Below are 25,038 nucleotides of genomic sequence, written 5' to 3'. Positions count from 1 at the left end.
TGAATGGAAGCTACTGGGATTTTTAAAACACAGCCTAAAACATAACGTTACTTCAGATACATACTTTCAGAAAAATGGTCAGATACTTACTGAGGAGGAGCCCAAGACTGATTTTGGAGACCGAATAATCCCAGCAATAGAATGCCGCAAGGTGTCCAACTTCGAGGTCTTGTCTTTTCCTTTATCCTGGAGAGAAAAAAACAAAATAATGATGTCATGAGGTTATTTACCTGATTTTAAATGTAACATAGACCATATATAGGGCATCTGTAACCCTCTGCTGATCCATATAGTAGCAGGAGACCAGAAGCTTGAAAAGGGGAAGGATGAAGCTTGTGTATCTGAAGCTAGAACTACACAAACTAGTAAGACAACAATGTCTGGTTTCTGGGAAAGCATATTCACCAAGTTATATTATTTTGGTGAAAAATTGAACAGGATTGTTGGATTCAGCAGCGTTTTCAATAAAAGAAGTTCGATTTATCCTCATATGCCACAATCATTTATTATTATTATTATTATTATTATTATTATTATTATTATTATTATTATTATTTATTTCTTAGCAGACGCCCTTATCCAGGGCGACTTACAATTGTTACAAGTTATCACATTATTTTTACATACAATTACCCATTTATACAGTTGGGTCTTTACTGGAGCAATCTAGGTAAAGTACCTTGCTCAAGGGTACAGCAGCAGTGTCCCCCACCTGGGATTGAACCCACAACCCTCCGGTCCAGAGCCCTAACCACTACTTCACACTGCTTATTACAAGCATGGCAATTCAAAATGCATGTAATTTGTGCTCAAACAAATACAGGTCGCCACCACTTACGGGCGCGTTTGTGTTAACGTGATTCACCCACAGTAAGTGATGGACGGTATAAACACCCACACAATAACCCGACATTCAAAATGTCCCCCAATCACTAGTACAGTCATCAAAACAAACAAGTGTGTATGCGGTTAGAAATCTTTATTAAGACACTCATTACACTAAAAATACATTACTAATAGTGTAAGTAATCACATGGAAAAAATGCAATGAACCACTGACGCATGCGCACATCTCAAAATAATCCCAATAGTGCTTAATGCAGCATGCGAACTGCGTTTGATACCTTATGAGCACGTTTAAGAGCACGTCCTGAATTGAAGAAAAAACTAATTTTATATATCAAACAAATTATTTAAGCCGAGTTTCCTGTTTCTTATGTTTGTTTGTGTTAAATTTGTTTTTAGGTGTGTAACCCTTTAAAAAAGACAATCCTGTTTTTTAGTTGATGTGCTCACGTTTTGAAAACAGGATATAGTTACTGCTAAGGGATTGGCTGGTGAAAGGAAACAGCTGAAGAAACAGGAGTAGAGCATACGAGAGAGGGTGCACAGGTTGTGGATTTGTTGTTTTTCTTGATCTATAGCTATTGTATGTTTTAAATACATTTGTTAATCAGGTTCTTAGAAAAAGAAAAACTTGGAATAAAATGGTTAAATAATACTTAATGTGTTGTGTTTGCCTACGAGACTGACCATGAGTGGTATCTATAGGGTTTGTTGTATCTTAATATAAAATAAACTTGATTATACTGCGTTTGTATTTTTAGCAGTATTAGTAATAAAAAGTATGTCTCTGCGAGCGTACATGTTTTTTTTTTTTTTAATTCCATGATATCGCGATATGGAAATTATTATTGCTATCGAACGAAATCATATCAAAATATCAATATTGGTGCCCACCCCTAACAAAACCTATGAATGTAATAAAAAGTGCAAAAAAGTAATGCAAGTGCAGAAATGTACAGTACAGTTAGGCTGCATTACTGCAAATTGTTTCCAGTGAAGAACTCTGTGATATGCATCTAGATGATCTTTTTTTGCAAGTATGGATGGCAAATCTTGTCAGCGTTTTCTAAAAAATCCCAGTTCAGTTCTATATCCAGATGCTGCTCCATATTAGCAGTGTTACAAGTGCAGCATGCACGCACGCTCATGTCATCGGTGTCTTTCAGGCAGAGCGTCCTGGTCGCTAAGGTGACACAGCTGAGAATTCTTCCTCTGACATCCACTCTGGTGTTGTCAGAGTTTCAGTTTCGGTTGTATTTTCGTCAGCACTCTCCTCCTCAACCACAGAAACCCCAGTTTTTTTGAAGCAACGTTGCATTGTTTACTGACTGACTGAGTAACAAACATACATTAGCAAGCGCACAGTATCCAAGACATTTTTAGACTGATTGGTGGATTAGTAAGAGCCATTACTACAGTATAAGCAGTGCATTTGTTATTTAAATCTATGTGAATGGCACATAATGAGATCCAAACAGCTGAGTTTGCCCAAAACATATGGCGTGCTTAACATGGTATAAACAATGCCTTTGTTATTGAAATAAATGGGAATGGCAAACGGCAAAAGCTATTTGTCCGATATAAACGGCTGCCTGAAATAACCCTGTACAGTGTAAGTGGTGGATACTGTACAGTGTAAGTGGTGGATACTGTACAGTGTAAGTGGTGGATACTGTAAATCAGTGGTTGGCAATTAAATTTGACGGTGGGCCAAATGACCCGCGGGCAGCCACAGAGCGGGCCACTTGCAATACAACCCACCTCCCATGCAAAGCAAGCGCTTCCCGCAATCGACGAAGCAGCAACTAGTTGTATATTTGCAGGCATTGTCGTTGCTGAAAACTGAATTCATTAACAAAGCAAATCTGGAATCATTCTGGTCCTCCTATATATGTCCAGACAGCTACCGCTGGCTCTGTTTGTGTTCTCCATGTTTGGATCTACTTACACATGTGAAGCGGCTTATTCCACAATGAATGCAATATTAAAAACAGATGCACGAAACAGGCTGACACAAGAATCTTTGGAGGACTGCCTACGTATCGCCTATCACACCTGGAGTTCTAAAGCTGATAGCAGAACGAAAGTACCATTTTTCTCATTAGAATTTGTCATAACACAATGAAGCATTAAAAGAAATGTATGCTACTTTTGAATTGTGTTTTATGTAATTCTGCATTCCTGTCTATCATATGAAGATTCCAGTACCATAGTGAGGCATAAATGCATCATCGCAATCAGCAAGTACTGTACTTTGGGATTCATATTGCAAAACACTTAATTTTCTGCTTACTCTCAACATATATATGAAGGTCATACGGAGAAATCACCCATGACAGCCGCCTTGCGGTAATATTAAAGTGAAGTTCCGCTCTCGCTCAGCCCTTGATACAGCTCTGCCAGGAGGCATCCGCGGATTTAGCCCATGGGCCGCCATTTGACAACCATTGCTGTAAACAGATGCTAAAGTACATCACAGAAAATGCATTGCAGTAGCTGTGGTAAAACACCTTTTAGCAAAACTTTGATCATTTTTTTCCCCATTCTGAATAACCATCAGTTGAACAAATGTTTAAATGTAATATATTACTACATAACTAAATTAAATAATAAAAACAGTCCTCCTTCTAGCTCCATTGCAGTTCAAAACTGGGCATGTTGGCTCAGAATTACAAGCCTTGCAAGATAACAAACCGGGCCTCCCTCTTGTCTGTTGACAGGTCGAGTTTTACATCCAGGGGTTAAATGGCTCATTAAAAACTGCTCACGGCGTCACCATGGATACAGAGGCCTCTTTTCGCTTGCGGGCCTACCAGGACTCATTTCACGCAGCTCAGGTAATGACAAGATAAAGGGGCTTCTTCAGATAAATGAGTCGTGGGGATTAACAGCAGCTAAATGACTGCTTCTAGAACTTACAACTAGAACAATGTGTGCATTCTGATGAGATTCCCACCAGCACACGCTTGAAAAGGGTTTTAACTCTCACATTGCATCAGCTCAGTAACAACAGGTTAGTTTGGCTTTTGGGTTTCGAGCCATCATCTTTATTAACAGGGTTACAAATCTCTTTTACAAAACACTTTCAGTGGAGTCCTGGGTGTTATTCTTATATAAAAGAATAACATATGGTGAAATCTATCTGTGAATAATCAACATAAAACTGTACTGGTCCTTTTTATCTGAACATTGTGATATATATATATATATATATATATATATATATATATATATATATATATATATATATATATATATTGCTACCTCTATACACATACAAAATGTTCTTTTATCACAAACAAGATAATATTACGTTTCCAGTTTCATTTCACAGCTGACCTGCATACGCCATTTCGGCTCTTTTTTTGTGAAATACACACATTACAAAACCCTGTATAGCTCTGCAACTATACAAGCAATTTCAATTCTGAATTCTGATATAACATCCTTGTAAAATTGTGCAGCTCATATATACTCTAATGTTTTTCTACATAGTTTAGAAAAAATAGTACATTTGCATGTTTTACAAATATTATTTATTATTATACAATCTTTAATATTTTTTGGGAGGCATGGCTTATATGTGAAAAAATATAACACATCCCACAACCAAACATATTATATCATTGGAAAGGTCTACTTAATGCTTTTCTGTTGATATGTTGGGTTTTAATTTCTGATTTATGGTTACCAAACTACAAGCGTTAACACAAAGTTGTCATATATTCACACCCAAATGTGGTCATTCCATGTAGGCAGCATAGGGTTAACTAAAAATGAAAACACTGTAAAATTATTAATGGAATAAAATATTACAAACAAGGGTTATTTCGAAAACTTAACCTCTGTATTTCACTTTATTTATCGGTTTTGAAGATGTAGAGGAAACAAAATCAATTGTTAAAAAAAAAAGAAATTGTATTTTAAAACACAAAAAAGGGAAGTCTCAAAAAGAGGTGAGCGACTTTTACACCCATGCGACCTATACAATGATTTTTACGGTATGTTCCCATAACAATAATTGCACATTTCACCCGAGCTAAATAACTTGCACAAAAAAAGTAATGTGTGATTTTAATTGTATAATCCTGTTAAGAAAAGAAAATCACTTTAAAAATCAATAGGTTTTAGAATTGGATGTTTTTAAGTGCAAGTATTTCTGACTGTACTGGTAGCTTTATCATAACTGATGAAAGCATTCGACTGAATGTTATTAAGAACTGATTTGAGCATTTGTCATCACCATATATATAATATTATATATATATATTAACACAGTGTCTGTATTTGTAGTGCAGAAATCCAAATAAAGTATTTGGGGGCCAAAAAGTATTTACGGTAAAAAACAAAACAAAACACACGCACACACACAACACCCCGAAGGGTATCAAAAGAAAAACCTAACTCCACTCGGACTACTAGCTAAACACAGTTTTGCCTGACTGCGGTTGGAAATGCTAAGCTGTTTATCCAACAAAACAAAATAAACAGAAAACACACACTGATCGATACTGGTCGCAGTTTCCAAGTGACAAATGTTGTTCCGACTTACACAGGTTATCTGACAGCTTGTACTCCTACAGGGTTACTTTTCTCCAAAAAATAATTCTCTTTTTCCTCAATTATTAACTGTTTTCCTTTCACCCAGTCGGCACACAGGTCTCCAAACCATCTCATACTCGCCAACAACAAGCACAAAGAACCCCTTAAAATATGTTCCTTGTTTAGCAGATTGGAGTCAGCTTAATTTCAGCTGCTCCTACGAGTGGTAACTCTTTACTTTAGGGATCCGTTATAAGTGATTATAAAACAATCTATAAACATGTTATTAATTATACTAGTAACATTTACACAATAGGATTACAAATACGACTCTTAAACACTTCTGCCATTTTTTTTGTTTGTCTGACTGTGTTCAGGTCTGTCTGTCTGCATTTATATGTCTGTCTTTATAAATCTCTCACCAACTGTAATAAAGTTATTATACACCTTTGCCATTTTTTTTCTGCTATTGTTTATAACCACTTATAATGGATCCCTAAACTAAAGTGTTACTCAATGAGCTAATTAACCCTGTGAGAGACAAGGTCAAATGCCTCCTGACCCCTAGTGGACATTTCTAATATTGACATTTCTTTGGCAATTATTTTTCTTTATTCTTAAACTGATGTATGTGTTTAATAACGCCTTTCCACGCAAATTATATATATAAATGCTGCTTGGACCATTAAAAAGGGGGGGTTGTTATAAGAAGGGTTCACTATAGTGAAGTTAGACTAATATCAAACTGTTAATATAAATATAAAGAGAAAACACAGTGGTAGCATATAGTAAGACAGGAAATCTGTAGCAACTGTGGAGTGTATGAGTGTAAGAACCTGATCGCTTACACACATGTATATGACCAATGACATTGGTACATTGTATTGTATACATTTATAAGGCTGTTGTAGGTATTTTCTTAACTAGATTATTGTAAAATAATCTTCAGATGAGTTATTGGAGTTACCCTGCGCACCTGTATTTTCAACCTGCCTCTATGAAACCTGGTTAGCTATAACATCTCACAAGACTTCAACTTCCCAACAAGAGCATAACAAGCCCTCATGTGGTCAGACGGAGCACTGTGGTTTTAAAGAGACCACAACTATTTTTTTTATATTGCACACTGGTACTGGAACTATTTTTATGAAAAGACATCTAGTAATTAGCACATTAGGAAAGATAGTAAAACAACAAGGCACTTAAAAATAATAAATACAAAATCAACTTGTGCAGAAAACTACAGAAATGACTGCAAAGCAACAATTTGGATAGATGGATTGGAATCAGATTGCTATTCCCAGCCTCTCTCAGGAACTTCAGAAATCCAGTGAACTATTTGAAATAATTAATCTTTCCCTTAAGAATAAGATGTTTTTCATGTACCACCTCAAAGTTGTGCATCTATGCACATGAAAAAAATCCCAAAAAATCCTGAAAAATGCAGTTCTTTCTTGGAACTACAATTTAAGAACATTAAGCTTAAAACAACACTCCTAATTCATCTGCCAGTTAACCATTAAAATAGGTTGCTCTCTAAGTTCAAGCTTGGCATTGGTGTCTGCTGTGCTGTGCAGCAATGCTCACATTGGCAGTCTTTTGTCAATTGCTCTTGTGCATTGAGTAGCCAATTCACTTAGTAAATGGGCTGGGGTTACAGAAGACAGATACTGACAATTATGCAATCATATCCATCAGCACCTTATTTAGGTTATCATGCTCTTAATTAGGTACAATAAATATTTCAATTAGAAAACTACATTAATCCTTTAATAATGTTTGACATTTTTCTATATATAATTGAAAAGACAACTCGATTTTAAGCGTCCACACCAGGATGCCACAAAAAGATCTACCAGAAGTGGACATTTCTCATTGCTAGCTGCATAACAATGCAATTCCCAGGACAATGCCAGCATTCATGTTCCTGCAGGTTATTGAAATGTTTAGGTTGTAATTAGCTGCAGTGCTTTACAGCTACAGTATAAAAAAAAAAAAAAAAAAAAAAAAAAAAAATCCAATATGAAAAAGAATAGACATCACATCTTCACTAACTCCATAATAATGACAATGAGTGATTCAGAGGTACAGTATTTCAAGTATTAACAGTAGCAGCACATCTTGCTGGGTTTAAACCTATTAAACAGAACATTGCACCACGTCATTGTCTACTTTAGTTTTACAGTTTTTTTTAGGAATTTGACAAATGCCAGATGACAATGCAAACTGATCAAAATGACTTGCAACTAATGAAGGAGCTTGTTTGTCATCTACCCCATAATAAATAATTCAAAAAGCAATAGGTGACAGAAATTATAGAGATTCACAGGTGACCTGTCTGCAGCTCAGCACAACACAGTAAACTGTTTTATAATTAAAGAATAAGATGTCTCCAAAGAGATTTACAGCAATGGATTACATGTCAGGCCAGGAGAGAGACTCCTTGGCTAGGTTACAGCACAAGATAGTATTTTATTGATTGGTCAGAGCTTGCATAATTTGAGTTTAATTCATCTTCCCCCCTCCTCTGATCTCTCTATCTCCATTCCTCTGGAATCTACTATGCTCTCTCCCTCCACCTCAGCCAAGAACCACCGAGTAACCCTGGACCCCTGCCTCTCCTACTCCCAGCACATCTCCACTCTAGCACGCACCTGCCGATTCTTCCCGAGCAATATACAAAGAATCCAACCCTTCCTCAACAACTACTCCACGCAACTCCTCGCCAGGCCCTGGTACTCTCCCACCTAGACTACTGCAACTCCCTCCTGGCTGGCCTCCCTGCGTCCGCCACCCGTCCGCTCCAGCTCATCCAGAACTCTGCTGCTCTGCCTCGCTTCTACCACGCTACTCCATTGCTTCGCTCACTCTACTGGCTCCCCATCACCGCTCGCATCCAGTTCAAGACTCTTGTACTCGTCTACCGATGCCTTGACCAGACTACACCCAGCTACCTCCAGACCCTCATCTCTCCCTACACCCCCACCCGACCTCTCCGCTCCACCTGCACTAGAAGACTGGCTGTACCTCCTCTCCTCTCCCCTGCCTCCAGAGCCCGCTCCTTCTCCACCCTCACCCCGCAGTGGTGGAACGACCTTCCAAAGGATGTCAGGACTGCCCAGTCCCTGACCACCTTCTGGCGCCTCCTCAAGACACACCTCTTCAAACACCACCTGTTAAACTCAACTCTTCCCTTCTGGACAATATAGCACTCTGCCCTTAATGCACTTTAACTTGCACTTATCTGCTCCCTATTTTACTGTATTTAATCTTGCACTTGACCCAATCTGTAGTATTTTGTATTTCACTTGCGCTCATATCTAAACCTGATTACCTGCTCTTGAACAGCCCCTATGTCAAATTGTACTGTTTTGTATTTGCGCTTATTAGGACTTAAGTCATTGTATTTCATATCTTGCTCTTAATTGTACTGTAATTCTTGGTATGTATTTTTTGTATACAACTGTAAGTCGTCCTGGGTAAGGGCTAATAATAATAATAATAATAATAATAATAATAATAATAATAATAATAATAAATCAAGTGATTTAAAATTCATGGAAGCAACATTTGCAACGTTAGAAAACCTCTGAAACTGATAAGTATCATTTTGTGTATTAGTGTCACAATATTGCTCAATTTAATGCTGAAATAAAATGCATTGGTGTTTGATTACAACATTCTTCAACAGTCAAGCCATTCAAAAGATAAACAACCCTGATGACTTTTCAGTGTGTTTATATTGCAGGTGGTATAAAACTATAGGCATACACAAACCATGGGCATCAACAGGCAGAGGCACACGCATTTACCACAGCGTCTCACTGCTCGATGTGTGAAGCATGGTGTTTTGAATGCTTTAAGGAATGCACGTACCACGGAAGCAACAGATCTGACATCATCCTCTTCGTAATTTACTACAGGAGGGGGCTCTTTACCATCATTCTCTTGCATCTTCTTATCCAGTAACTCTTTCTGAGCGGCCAGCTTAGCCTCTGTGCATCTCAGCAATTGCAATGTCTGCTTTAACTCTTCCAATGCCTGCTTCTGGCTAAGCAGCAAGACAACGCTGGCAGACAGAAAAAAATCAAAAAATAAATAGAGACAAAGGATTATATACACATGCTTACTTAAGAGAGCATTGAAGGCTTCATATTTTGGGGGATAAAATCTTGTCCAGAATTGAATTACTGTGGTCCACACTAATACTGTTTCGTTTTAAATGCTCTGCCTGTGGAATGCATGATTCCACAATGGACTCAAAGGTGCAGGAACAAAGTTGTTTTTGTGTAGGCCACTAAACCCTAGAATTTCTTTGGAATTTAAAATGTTGTCAGGTTTATCAATTCTCTGTACTTCTTTTTTAAAACAAGCTAAATCTCAAACATAGAAAATCTGGTTAACTTTATTGCAGTAATAGCAGACCACCACTAGATAGCAAAACAACATGTATTAAATGAAGTCCACATGGTCATGTTAATTCAAAAACATAAAACCCCAGGCTGCTTAACTTTCTGAGCCACTGAAGTGAAATGATACACAAACCCATTTTGCATGATACATACTCGGATTTACTTTCACACGATTTGGCAGATTCTTCAATTTTCCTTTCTAAGTCATGCATCAGTTCTTCTTTGTTAAGTAGTGTCTGTTGAGTTTGGGCTAGGTCATCTGTTGCTGTTTTCAACCTATCAAAAAATATAGAACATTTCAGCATTAACAAACCATCTACACAAGATGTTTTTTTTTTTTTTTTTTAAATCTTTTTATTTTCTCCCTTTCCCATATACGTCCAATGGAGACTAATTAGAAATACATGCCATAATATAGCAGGGGCAAACTGGGGGTCAGTTATCACAGTGCTTGAATTTTGCAGAAGTGCCAATAGCAGTTTTACATGTACTGCTCACCACTCTAGCTGACAGATATGTAAGCGTGTCCCAGCTGACATACCTTAAACAGCCAGTATCATGTCTCCTGTATAGAAGTTATAAAAACACCTGTAAGATGTATTGGACCTTACTGTGTTGTTTCATATCTTCCCGGATTACCTGAAATAACATTCAGTACTTCATCGGAATTATGAACTGCTTTGGGCAACTCTGACCTATCCCGGTTTGGTGGCACTGTTTACATCTTTGGCTGCAGTTCCAGAATCAGTTTTGTCGTTCTCTCTGTTCAGGTAATAGCACCCAAGAGTTCCCCTCTAGCTAATTTTTACAAACAGTAGCTGCGGCTACATTCTGCCTGGTTTCACATGCAGCAGTGTATGCTGTGGATGTGTCTCCCGATGACACCGATTGTAATACAAGCTCTTGCTCACAATAGGTGTAATCTGGGTTGCAACTAATGAATGAACTTAATGGCTTATTAGTTTTAGATAGGTTTTATTTTTGTATTTTTAGGCACTATTAAAACGTAATTTTTCAATTCTGTAAAATGCCTACTGCAACAGTGACTGTATAGCATACATCAAATACCAAGCCCGTTCTGGTTGTGACCCGAGGTCAGTTCGGTTATCATCTCGTTCTCTGTTCCTATCCAGAAACCTGGTCATTCCAGCATTTTGCGTAGCCTATGTATTCATTTATTCATTGTTTTTTCTTTTTTTTTTTTTTTTTTTTTTTTTTTAACGGTAACATTACTGTACTGTACTTATCCTGAACTGTGTTCAGGACCGTGGAGCAAATGTTTTCAAAATGCTGCTAGCACTGCAGTTTTGTTGTATTATTTTGAAAAAGAACAACAAATTTGATGGACCTGGACCAAGAAGGAAATGTAGTGCCTTCTTTAAATGCAGCATTCTCTACATACTATAAGATGCTGTTTTTAATTTGCAAACATCGAATTCCTATGCACAATAAGCTAAAATTGAATTCCTGTGCATGCCTCTGGTATACAGATATTGGGTGCCATCATGGGAAGCATGATTCGACATGACTGCATGATTTTTAAATTGTCCTGATGGCTACCACCTCCAATTCGTACAGGGATTTTTTTTCTCTCTTTTTACCTGCCAACTCAGCCCCATGATAGATCTGTTATAATCCCCATCATGACTTGAAACAGAGAGATACAAAATGTACGTCGGGGGTTGAATTTGAATAAAACAAAGTCTCTCCGGTATTTTCATTTATTTTGTCAAACACCTGTTCCTCTACAAGTATTATAGTTTATCAGACCTTCTTAGTTTTAGTTTAAGTGTCAAAAACAAACTACAAAATGTGTACATTTTAAATAATCACTGCTATGATATTGAATTTGTTCTGCATTTGTTAATTTGCCATTACTCTCACACACATGCTATAAAAATGTATTTTGGATTAAAAAAATTGCTGTATCTCCCACTCTTTCTGACAACCTTACAGATTTGAAAAGATTGTACAGAATAATGACAGCACAGTATGCATTACCAACATGCATCACTGGGCACACAATTGCAGACTTAGATAACATATTGCTAAGTAATGCAGGCTACACCCCAAGACACAGGTCTGCCAGTACCTATGGGCCACTTGAATAATGAAGTTCAGCACAATGGCTCTGAAAACTAGTAGAACATTTTGCAATGGAATGTTAACTTAATATTGTAAACTTACATTGCTTGTAAACTATCAGTTGTTAAATTGTTCCACAAGATCTCATTTGCGTGAAGGTTTTCGGCTTCTTCCAACAGAGAAACATCAAATTCCACACTTGGTTCCTTAACTTCGGGTGATCTGTTTAAAAAAAAAAAAAAAGTGTTTGCTATGTATACAAACTATAGGCTTTTTTCTTGATCCAGTCTACTGAATGTAAATAAACTTATCTTATTGTTATGTTTTTTCTTTCTTTTTTGGAACAAACATATTTGTATTTTTACATGTTTAGGCATGTCATTCTAAATTAAGTTGCACTGCTGTGCTTATTAACACAGTCTCTTAAAGCAGTGTGATAAAGGTATACAAAGCGCAAGAGGCGAGAAGTATTAGTAAAACTAGTGCAAACACACACTCCTGCCAAAAATGATCAAAACTATCAAAAAAAGTTGAAAACAGTAGAAAGCCATTTATTAAATCTTATCTCACTGGCAACGGAAAGTGCTACTGTCATCAGTGCTACACACTCAATAATCACATCATTTATAGTACACTACCAAGTCTCCTACAGGTGTATGTGTTTCAATCCATTACAGTGTTACAGTAATCCTTTGTGGCTGTTAATAATTATTTCATCATTTAAGTGAAGCAACTCACCTGTGAACTTCAATAAAATTGTCATACTCTGAAGAAGGGTCAATCTGTTCTAGAGAGGTGTGTATGTCTGCATGAAGCTTAACTATTTCATCTGTTACAAAACTGGTGATCTGGCTATATTCTTCCAAAATTCCTTTCCTGAAAGAAAGAAAAATAAAGAATGATAAAACATGACAAAGGTATAGTCCAACAATAGAAATTAGCACTAGAACCATCATTTCTATTTTTACAAAGCCCTTGAGTGCCCTCTGCTGTACACTATTTAGAAATAAAATTAGCAGTAATCCTAAGGGAAACTGCCATATATATATATATATATATATATATATATATATATATATATATATTGTAGTTAAGGGTTAAGATTATTAAAATAAGGGTTAAACTCAGATTACACATTAGGATATGCGGCCCGTGATAAATTTGATTGCGCACCTTTGCAATAGGACATTGATTTAACAATAGCACAAGGAGGTTAAGTGACTTGCTCAGGGTCACACAGTGAGTCAGTCAGTAGCAGAGGTGGGATTTGAACCGGTGACCTTTTGGTTACAAGTCCTGGACATTAACCACTGGACCACACTGTACTCAGTCTTAATCACACAGTAACATGTATTTCAATGAACATGGTTTACCTAGTCTAAATTCGTAATTATGACCAGTATACATAATATTGTGTACTGTAAACAATTTAAATTTTACAACATATTCATATTATGATAAGAATTCTTAAGTCGCACATTTAAAAATATCCAAATATTGAAACTTGTGTGAACATATCTGAATGTTACTATACATTTGTTGCGTGTCAAAGGGGGAACAGTGACATTTTCAAACTGAAACTGAAAACAAAACATGCTAAATAAAATGACTGGTAGCAGTCTGAATGTGTAGCTGCATGTATGATTTGATTGTGCTGCTGCTCTCCCCTTGTGATTTGAAAATATAAAGGATCTGCTGTAAAAAGAATATTAAAATGCATGTTGGTGATTCACTGCTTTGTTTTACATTACTGTGGTGCGACAAGACAGGGCCATTAAATTAAACCTCCCTATATAAAAGCAGAACTGTCCCTCTCTGTGACAAGGAACTTTCTAATAGTCAGTGACTGATACAATAAGGAAATCTGTCCGTTAGTATTTGGATTATAAGGTGAAACTTAATATAAGAACAGTTTATGAGTTGAATTGTTTCATTTTCAAAAACTCATGAGGGGATGAACAGGTGACCAGGGCCTGCTGAAACCCACCCACATATTAAAATAGGCTCAAGGGGTATGACTTAAATGCAGTTTGATATTTGTAAAATTTGACTTATATTGGCTCCTTCACGTGCACGCTATAAAACGTTTTGTTCATAAACAAATAACAATAATACCGTTTATTAAGCTAAGGGGCATATTTTCAAAGCGTTTCCCCCAGTCTTTAATTAACTTGTATTTTTTGAAGAGACAAAAACCTATTGGCTTTACAAAACAAGTAAAAAAACATCAAAGTAACATAATTGGAGGTATTTTAAGCACTTTCAGGTTGTCTGTTTCTCAGTTTTGTACATTACTGTTGATTTTTCATCTTTTAAAAAACAATACACGTTAATTAAAGACCGGAGAACGCTTTGAAAATATGACCTGAAGTGTTTTACTAAACAGAGACAAACGCATGCTTGCGTTCTGAAGTTATACAAATTCTGCACTGGTCTGCAGTTTAAGATGGTAGAGAAAGCTTTCCGATATGATTGTGTTATTGGCATACATCCCCTGCCATGAATTTATTAAGAAATTAGAGCCATCAGTATCAAGAAAGAACAGATTGCCATCTACATCCAACATCAGAATATGTACAACCATGTCCCAAAAACATGCAAAAAAATGTACTAAGCAAGCCTCGTAATTTCATAAGCAGTTCTCTAGCTACAGTAATGACATACCCGCTATATACCTGGGGATTATAATATATAGCCTAGTATTGATACAAATTGTTGAGTGACAAAGCAGATTACACAAATAGAAAGTGGGAAGACTGAATGCTGATTTACACCAAGTTTGTTTTTATTTGCATGCATTGTAAAATAGTGTAAACATGCAAACATATATATTACATAAACTGTAGTAAGAATACACTGTTAACTACAGATTTCTTGTGTTCCTGCAAAAATGGAACAGAAATAAGGCTGCACTTTTGCCCTGATGCTGCTATCCTCGCTATCAGTTTAGTTGTGTGTTTACAGTAATTTAATTAATATCTTTTGGTAACAGTGGAAACTTCAAAAACACGCACAAATACATGAGGCATCTGTGCAATGTGTGAAAATAAACTGAACATTTTGTACGGCAGTGGATGGCAAACCCATGCATACTTACTGTGAACAGACACAGACATGCAATTGTGTATATCTTACATATAAAACGAGAGAGACATTTTGATCTTACAGTGCTCTAATCATTTCTTCCTGCATCTTCTGCAAGGAGTCCAGTAGCTGAGGAAGAATAGCGTCGTAATACCGCTCCTGGTGCAGCTGGGCCCCCTTCACTGCTAGCACATATTGGTTATGGAGATTGTGGAGTTTCATTGTTGCCTTGTCATACCGGTCTCTGGCCTTTTCAGGTTCCTTGCCTGTGAAAATAAAGAGTTTGAAAAGGACATGAATCAACAAGACTTATCTGAAAAATGCCCTTTAAAAAAAAACATATTTTTTCTTTTTAATACAGTAATACTGGACACCTATATTTGCCCAATTGAATTTCCTGCTCACATTTGCATTTCTTAAACTTAGGTATTACATGTATGCTTTCCATACTACATATAATATATCATGGACATGGGCTCAGTACACTGCATATTAAATTCCCCAAAGACTATAATCTTTCCCGGTTCCCACCTCATTATAACACTGCTCTTTTTTCAAAGTTCTCTAGAAGTTATTACAACTAGAATGGAAAGCTTTGTTTTGGGGAAAACAAAAAATAAAGATATAAATAGTTGCAAAATGAAAAGCATTTAAAAGTTCTAACATTTAAATTTCCCAGGCTGCTGGAGCATGAGAAGGCATGTGGGACTTTGCTCTTCAATGACATGTCTTGCTCTTGTGTCTTAAGGCCACTAGGGTTACTAAATTCCATTCACTCACATTTTAGTTTACTATGATCACTGTTGCTTGGCTGCAAGAGTTGTTTTCTTTTGCTGGCATTAATACAGATCTCCTCCAGCAGAAAGTATTTTTTCAGGATACAGTATTCCATAACCATGATGTTTACATAGTCCTTGCCAAAAAAACAGTCAGCTTATTTGGTCATATGATTGAGTTGGCATGACCTACTTTTCCCAGCATTTAAGAATGTGTACTATGGTTAATAAGACAATGCCATCTGTTTATCACTGCACTTGAATGAGAATCACTGTGATGGGACTACCCATTCTTTATAAAACAATCAATCAATCTCACTGAGGCACAGCAGCATACAAATCCTGCTCATATCTCCAGAGAAATGTGCTTAGTGGTCTCCCAGTGGACATTAGTCCACATCACATGACCAACTCAAAATACGTCTGAGCTCTGCTTGAGAGATCCCCATGACTACATGTAGTTATATAGTATATGTTTCATATAAACCAAAAAGACTGTAAAACCTCCCTTCTTTAGCCCAGACTCAATCAGTTTTCTTTCAGCATTACCTAGTCATCATTTGTAAAATGTCTAAGCTTTAATTGGTCAAATACATTCATATATATATATATATATATATATATATATATATATATATATATACACATACATTGATGTTTGTCCAGTTAGTATTTCAAAAGACAAGTGTGTGTTAAATAGATAGAATAGCTATAGTAATGTAACAAATGTTATATTTCCATGGAATGACCCAAAAGACTTCTTACAAAGTTTTTCAAAGTTTGTACACAAGCAGGCCATGCAATAAGCACAATCAAAGCCATTGGCAAAAAGTCTCACTTCTTGTAAAATAAGTTTCCGTCAGGATATACAGTAACAGATTCTAAATGTGACTCAGCAATGTATACTGTAAATAGTACCAACACATGAAACTTGTGTTCTATGCCTACAATAACTCGCGAGACTTTGAAAGTTGTAGATAACACTACTTGCACTCAAGGCTCCAATCGTCCTTATTAAGCGTATAAACAGGATGTCCACTTTCAACAAACATATCAATGCTGTTATAAGCATAGTGATGTATGAATGTCAGCACAGAAACTGAATTAGTAAATCCAGCCATGGTAAAGACAAAGAGCAACAATTACAACACAAATCAATGAATACCTCATTGAAATTTGGTTCTGTGTCTTTAAGCTAACGTTAAACATTTAATAACTTTAACACTGTTGCACCACAAAATGTTTTTATATGAACCAAAGTGTGCATTTGTGGTATTGCAGAGTGTTTGTTTTTTACTATGCGACATCATTTGTCATAAATTGATTGCACCGATTAGTACGGTTTTAAGTTATTGTTAATCTGCTAAAGTTTGATCATTTTTAGTGACAGGCCTTTACTTAAACAAGCATGACACATGCCAGAATAAGTCAGTAAAAGTTATGCATGCAGAAAGACATGAATTTACAATGTTTGTATTACTATGAATTAAAAGGCTATTCATATATGTAACAAACATGCAACAATCATATATTACTTTTTCCCCCCCTAAAAACAACAACAACAACATTAACTGGTCACAGGCAATCACATTAAACTTACCTGGAGCATTTAGAAGTACATCTGCTTATTTAAGAGTAACAGACAAAGGATGTTAATTATTTTGGAGAAAAAATTAAGGACATGTGATGGTTCTAAGCAGTTAACGCAGAAATAATTATATTTGTGTGTTACCCACGCAGAACCATTATGTTTTGTTTACATTAAAAACAATTAACGTTTTTTTAAAACTGAAAATGTTACCTTAAATAAAGCAACATGAAAATGGTTGTAACAGTAACAAGTAACAGCAGGGGTGCAAGTAGCAATGTACAGTGGTTTGCAGAAGTATTCACCACCCTGCAAAGTTTTCACATTTTGTTGGCACCTGAGCGTACTCCACAACGCTTTCAAATTAGACTTTACATGTAGAATCTACACAAACTACTCCACATTGATAAAGTTAAAAATGCATATAGAATATAAATAAGTAAGATTTACACAGAAAAACAGATTAAATCTCAGTTGCATAAGTATTCGACACCTTTGCTACTGCAGCCCTAAATCAGTTCAGTTGCAAATGATTTGGTTTCAGCCTGTGTGTACTCAAAGTGGTTTAACTTGTAGATAATTTCGCTCAGGTATATAAAGACTTTCAAGCTGCAACTCACATAGTGATTCAACAAAGCAACCATGAAGACCAAGGAGCTTTCGAAACAAGTCAGGGATAAAGTGGTACAGAGGCACAGAGACACAGTGAAGTCCATCATTAAGAAGTGGAAGATGCATCATACCACCCAGAAACTACCCAGATCAGGTCGCCCTCCAAAACTGAGCAGCCAGACAAGCAGGAAACTAGTTCGGGATGTCACTCTGAAGCCAACAATGACCTTGAGAGATCCGCAAAGAGATCTGGGAGTCAGTGTTCACACATCAACAATAAGCCAGTCCCTACAGAAAGCTGACCTGTATGGACGGGTGGCAAGAAAGAAGCCATTACTCAAAAATCCTCATCTTAAAGCACGTATGGAGTTTGCGAAAAAGCATGTAGATGATACTGCAGACATGTGGAAAAAGCCAAAGCCACACTGGAGTGGTTGAACAAGAATAAAATTAGTGTTCTTGAGTGGCCCAGTCAAAGTCCTGACTTGAATCCAATCGAAAATTTATGGCGAGACTTTAAGATTGTAGTCCATCGACGATCCCCAACAAACTTATCAGAACTGGAGCAATTGTCCCGTGAAGAATGGGCAAAAATGTCACCATCCTACTGTGCAAAGCTAGTAACCTATCCAAAAAGACTCATAGCAGTAAATGCTGCAAAAGGTGCTTCTACCAAGTACTGATTTAAGGGGCTTGTAACAGGGGAGGTCTGTGCTGTCTGGCGCATGCAGGGTACTGCAGGAAGGGGGCAACAGCCTCGTAGATCCGCCTGTCAGTCATGGTAGTGACATGGAGAGGGGAGGAAGAGGGTGTGTTGGATTTCCCTCTCTCTGAGTGGCTGAGAGGCAGGTCTTTGGGGATTGCTCACCCTATAAGATAACGCTCTGGTGTTCCCTCAGCCTACCCCTCTAAGACAAAACAAGCCAGCTGGGAGAAGCCCTGCTGCCGGAGCACGGCCGGAGAAGAACGAGCACACCAAATAATTAAAAAGGAATTTTTAGGAGAGGAGAAAAACTTGGGCAGAACCCCGAATAGTACGAGCAGGTTGAGGGAATAGGTGAGCATAGGACGGAGACCCAGGCCGTACGGATAGCGACGGTCGGGGTAATGCTGTCGAGTACAGCACCTTTATTTTGTAGTTTTATTACTGTGTTTTTATTTTCCCTTTTTCTTTCGCCTTTTGTTTTCATTATTCTTTTGAGCACCTGTGAGTGCGAAAGCATTGGACTGTACCTGTATTGGTATTACTGTGGATCTGACTACCGTTGTCGGTATTCAGGCCACAGACAACAGTGCCCTCTGCGGGCTAAGGAGAAAATAACTCCAACTCAAAGAAAATAATAAAACTGGGCACCAGTGCGGTGTTGCAAATAAACCTTCTGCCTCCCGTGTGTCAGTGAATTGCCCACCACCCTTCCACAGGGCTGAACACTTATGCAACCACTAAATTTAATTTTGTACATTTTCTTTGCAAGTTTTGCTGACATTTAACCTCCTCTTCATATAACAGTGTTCAGTTTAACTACTACAGCTTTGAATAAAAAAAGTTTGTTTGAGAAACTGTGTATACATTATTTGTAATTCAATAAAATGTGACATTATTGGTAGTGGGTTAATACTTCTGCACACCACTGTACATACCTACCTAGCAATGCGATAGCTTTAGAAAGAGTTTTTTTTAGCATAACTTAAACTCGACTGGGAGAATTTCATTTTGATAGAACTCTCTATGTCTAAATTATAAGATCATAATTCTCAAACTTTTTCCAGCATAATTTAACCATGTAGTACTAAAAATAACTTGAAAAAACCTTCAATGTTTTATAATGTGAGAGGATATTACACTATGTGGAGATCATAATATGAATCTGACAGACACAATCTACACTAGGTCTAACTGTATGTAACCTAGGAGCCCTCCCAAGGAGATTATGTTTATACCAAAAGGCATTCAGAAGATCTTAGCCCACAATTTTCTCATCTGCTACATCAAACATGGAACTTTTCCAAGTTACAAAATCAAGAAAACCACCTATTCTTATGCCTTGTGCCATCTGCTCAACTCAATCTGTGGCCATGGTCGGATGGCCTTGATTTCCATCAGCGCCTGGAGCTTTACAGCAAACATGACAGTGCTCGCCGGATCACACCAAATCACAGAGATTCACTGTGACACAATCATTATGTTAAATGAAGGCACAACAGAATATTATGTTCTTTTTTGGTTAAAAACTAAACTACATTCACTGTACTCTCAGCTAATCCCCCCTGCCCTTGGTATGTCATTGTCAAAGCGTTTCCCCTTTAGCAGTTTGTTTGTAAAGTGTCAATTGCATACAGTGGCTCTCAAAAGTATTCACCCCCCTTGGACTTTTCCACATTTTATTGTGTTACAACATGGAATCAAAATGGATTTAATTAGGAGTTTTTGCCACTGATCAACACAAAAAAGTCCATAATGTCAAAGTGAAAAATAAAATCTACAAATTGTTCTAAATTAATTACAAATATAAAACAGAAAATAATTAATTGCGTAAGTATTCACCCCCTTTGCTATGACACACCTAAAATAAGCTCTGGTGCAAGCAATTGTCTTTAGAAGTCACATAATTAGTTGAATGGAGTCCACCTGTGTGGAATTAAGGTGTTTCACATGATTTCAGGTTAAATACACCTGTCTCTGGGAGGTCCCACAGTTGGTTAGTACATTTCCTAACAAAAACTACATCATGAAGACAAAGGAACATTCAAAGCAAATCCGGAATAAGGTTCTTCAAAAGCACCAATCAGGGGTAGGATATAAGAACATTTCCAAGGCATTGAATATCCCCCGGAGCACAGTAAAGTCCATTATTAAGAAATGGAGAGAATATGGCACAACTGTGAATCTGTCTAGAACAGGCCGTCCTCAAAAACTATCCAGGCGAGAAGGGCACTAGTCAGGGAGGCCACCAAGAGGCCTATGGCAACTCTAAAGGAGTTACAGTCTTCCATGGCTGAGCTGGAGGAGACGGTGCATATGGCAACAATAGCTTGGGTGCTTCACAAAACTGGCCTTTATGGGAGAGTGGCAAAAAGAAAGCCATTGTTGAAAAAAACTCACATCAAATCTTGGTTAGAGTTTGCCAGAAGGCAGGTGGGAGACTCTGAGACCAAGTGGAAGAACATTCTATGGTCTGATGAGACCAAAATAGAGCTTTTTGGCCTCAACACTAAGCGCTATGTTTGGTGCAAGACTAACACCGCACATCATCCTGAGAACACCATCCCTACCGTGAAGCATGGTGGTGGCAGCATCATGCTACGGAGATGCTTCTCTGCATCTGGGCCTGGAAGCTTTGCCCTCTAAGCTTGTGAAGATAGAGGGCAAAATGGATGCAGCAAAGTACAGAGAAATCCTGGAGGAAAACCTGCTGAAGTCTGCAAGAGACCTGGGACTTGGGAGAAGATTCATCTTCCAGCAGGACAATGACCCCAAACATACAGCCAAAGCCACACTGGAGTGGCTTAAAAACAAAAAGGTCAATGTCCTGGAGTGGCCCAGTCAAAGCCCGGACCTCAATCCAATTGAGAATATGTGGAAAGAGTTGAAAATTGCTGTTCACCAAAGGTCCCCATCCAACTTGACGAAGCTTGAGCAACTTTGCAAAGAAGAATGGGCAAAAATTGCAGTGCCCAGATGTGCAAAGCTAGTAGAGACTTATCCAAATATACTCATGGCTATAATTGCTGCCAAAGGTGCCTCTACCAAATATTGACTCAAGGGGGTAAATACTTATGCAATCAATTATTTTCTGTTTTGTATTTGTAATTAATTTAGAACAATTTGTAGATTTTATTTTTCACTTTGACATTATGGACTTTTTTGTGTTGATCAGTGGCAAAACTCCTAATTAAATCCATTTTGATTCCATGTTGTAACACAATAAAATGTGGAAAAGTCCAAGAGGGGTGAATACTTTTGAGAGTCACTGTATTTACTTAAAACCATTCTCTTTGTTCTCCCATTTTCAAACTAATAAGTCGGCAGGCTAATTACCGTCAATGTCCAGTGCTGACATGATTTTCTGTTTGTTAGGTATGTGAAATGATATCCTGTATAGTTCAATGACAGGAGATTTCCAGTAAAATACTTTTTAAAAAAAAATCAAAACAGAACCTGTAAAACCTCTGGATTATGATGGAACGCACCAGGTCACATTACAGCTGCAGTGCTCCACTGTGTCATTAATCATAATTAATTGGTCTACGTTTATCCTATTCTTCATTGTTTAGCCACCCATAATAAGCAGATCTAACTGTCCACTTCACTTCGTTTACACTGACCAAAGGAAATGCTAGCTTCAAAGACACAAGCTCCCCGTAATGGAAAAACTATGGCACCTGGAATGCAGACAATTACAATTTGGCTTGGAAAAGTTCCAGATGGATTGTACTGACTTGACCTTATCCAGTGCCTGGTATTAACAACATTGTTTACCAAAGGTCGTTTTCTTAAGCAAAGTTAATGGTCTGGTCAATTACTGATTTGTGCTGTATTGAAACAGACGAGCCAAGTAAGCACTCAAAATGTAAAAGGGGGGGGGGGGGAGTTTTGAAATAACACAAAGGGGCTATTACATATATTTTGACTGCTAAAGGTACAGTATGAAAGACGTGTGATGACATAACCACAAATCTACCCAAACACACACATTAAGAATTGTGTTTGTGTATATATATATATATATATATATATATATATATATAAATGGTATTTAAACTGATACAATACCTTTCATAATAGCTTCTTTATACTTCTCTTTGGCACAATTGGCATCTTTTGTTAATTGTCTGTAAGTGCCTTTTAATTTTTCCAGCTCGTTTTTTGTTACCTAAAAAAAAAAAAAAAAAAACACGTGTTAAAATTAAACAGGCTATTTGTTTTTCAACATTAACGTTACTGTATGTTACAGAATGATTATTCCTCCAAAGCCAGAATTTTCCTACAGCTACTGTATATACTTACATAAACAAAAGTGCTTGCTGCTGCTAGTGGTTCTTCACTGTAGGTACTAATATATGCTCTATGACAGGGGTGCACAATTCCGGTCCTGGAGGGCCGGTGTCCCTCCTGGCTTTTGTTCCAACCTTGCCCTAAATTACTTAATTGGACCAATTATTACCAATTATTGGTCTAATTAAGTAATTTAGAACACAGTTGGAACAAAAGCCAGGAGGGACACCGGCCCTCCAGGACCGGAATTGTGCACCCCTGCTCTATGATATTTCATTACAGTTTTTTCCTGATTAACAAACAAGTCTAATTAATTATCATAAGGGTCATCATACTGGTACTCACGCCTCCACTATAGCCCCCAGCAGGGAAGTAAAAAGGATCTGGTCCTTGTAGACCTATCAGATTCTTCATCAATTCCTAAACCCTATTCATTGTCAACTGTAACTTGTATTTAAAATAATTCATGTATAAGATGGCACTAACTTTCTAATAAAAACTGATTGTATGCATATCTTTTTTTATTATTATTAAAAAGGGACACTTCATAATCATTAGAGTTTCCTCCTAAATAACAATACCAGCACAAATGTCTTTTTTTGAGCAGTCTGAAAACATTCTATCCATAGTTTTACATACCTTGACATAGCTGCTGTATTTGTAAAACACTTGGTCGCAAATATAAAGATATATGATATATCCAAAAGTAAGAAATATTAGTGTCTTGGATTTGTTATAAAGCATGTTCTCTTGTTCAGTGCTGGGTAACTGTGGAGATTGTTATTGTCTAGGGTCATGAGCTTTAACAATGAAGAGAAACAGATCAGGTCAAAAATGTTAAGCCAGGAATTATTTAACAGGGCTTACCTTGCACATCTCTGATTCGATTTGCTGATGTATGCTATGATAACTCTTTTTCACCTGCTGCTTGTCCTTTATCATCATGGTGAGCCTGTGGAGAGGTCCTGAGTTAAGGTCCTCAGCGTGTGACTTCATTATCTTGCTTAGTTGTTCTGTCTGGTGTACCATATATGCCCATGACTAAATAAACAAACAAAAAACAGTTTGTAGCAGGGTGGGTGGGTGGGTTTAGTACGTCAATACAGTGCCACTTAAGGATCTGCAAAAGGTTCTCTGTTCTGTGGTACTCTTTAATCAAACATACATAGGAGGACATGGCTGAACACCGCTGCTCTATCAAAAAGTTGCAAAAAAATTAAAATGAGGCAAATTCAGAAACTATATTGAATTCCCCTCATAATGTCAGTGTGAAGTGACAGAAGTGTACATACTGTGCAGTATCCCCATCCAAGGATATTTAAAGACAAAAAACTTAAGTTAACTTTTATGACGGTTATTGCTTGCTTTGTTATTTGGTACTTATTAACACTAGAACTGCCACGACAGTCATTTTGACAGTTTGAGGTTTTAAAATTTAAATTACTCTGCGAGTCTGAAAGTTATGCGGTTGTCCGTTTATGACTTTTCCTAAATACATGTATTAAATACCCTGACGGCTTTTGAAAGGCAGTATCGAGAAAATAAGGAAGTTATAATCCCACCCACCTAGAACCGCCAAAGCAGTAATTTTGGCTGCCTTTTACAATACATATTTTTATTTAGAACATAACCTACAATATTCAATTTTTTTATATACTAGCCCATTGTTATCTCTACCCCCACTGAGCTTACAGCAGTATATGTTTGAACAGAATATGGCTCTTGAAGTCTAGACATGTGCTATCCAAACATCTATTGTAATCCTATCAATTCCTTGGAGAACTGGCATCAGGCTGTCTACGTGAGCATCTATAGTCTGCTGTCGTATAGTATTATTTTTTTACTCTCACAGGTACACTGACAGAGACTAGGCTGAAACTCAAAATGGCTCAAAGATGACGCTTGACCACTCAAGAAGCGATTGATATGCTTACCGCTTTGTCTGAAAATGATTCTGATGCAGGGAATGTGAGGTGATCACAACAGCGATTAATCCTGGATTTGTGAAACAGGCAGTTCCAACAGTGAAAGCGAGGAAGGTGCCACTGAAGTGCCACGACCACAAACAGGGCTCCCCAGGCAGGGAAGAGGTTGTGG

General features: G+C 37.3%; 1 protein-coding gene across 3 annotated transcripts in view; it reads right to left on the bottom strand.

Moving 5' to 3' along the window:
- LOC117409278 (tyrosine-protein kinase Fer) overlaps positions 1 to 25,038 on the bottom strand; it is a 103,302-nt gene that overhangs the window by 59,382 nt on the left and 18,882 nt on the right. For 2 of the 3 annotated variants that reach the window (XM_058991640.1, XM_058991630.1), the window contains exons 3-11: positions 23,809 to 23,982; positions 22,720 to 22,819; positions 17,346 to 17,366; positions 15,052 to 15,235; positions 12,624 to 12,761; positions 11,988 to 12,107; positions 9,954 to 10,076; positions 9,265 to 9,457; positions 91 to 186 (exon numbers count right to left, since the gene is read on the bottom strand). In XM_058991640.1, coding sequence (XP_058847623.1) covers positions 91 to 186; positions 9,265 to 9,457; positions 9,954 to 10,076; positions 11,988 to 12,107; positions 12,624 to 12,761; positions 15,052 to 15,235; positions 17,346 to 17,366; positions 22,720 to 22,819; positions 23,809 to 23,982 — 1,149 coding nt within the window. The remainder of the gene's footprint in view (positions 1 to 90; positions 187 to 9,264; positions 9,458 to 9,953; positions 10,077 to 11,987; positions 12,108 to 12,623; positions 12,762 to 15,051; positions 15,236 to 17,345; positions 17,367 to 22,719; positions 22,820 to 23,808; positions 23,983 to 25,038) is intronic. The other variant, XM_058991644.1, reaches the window with a different exon arrangement.

This window comes from Acipenser ruthenus, chromosome 2, assembly GCF_902713425.1.
Source record: "Acipenser ruthenus chromosome 2, fAciRut3.2 maternal haplotype, whole genome shotgun sequence".
In the NCBI taxonomy this organism is placed as follows: domain Eukaryota; kingdom Metazoa; phylum Chordata; class Actinopteri; order Acipenseriformes; family Acipenseridae; genus Acipenser; species Acipenser ruthenus.
Note: the sequence above shows the minus strand (reverse complement) of the source record. Positions and strands in the feature narration are given on the sequence as shown.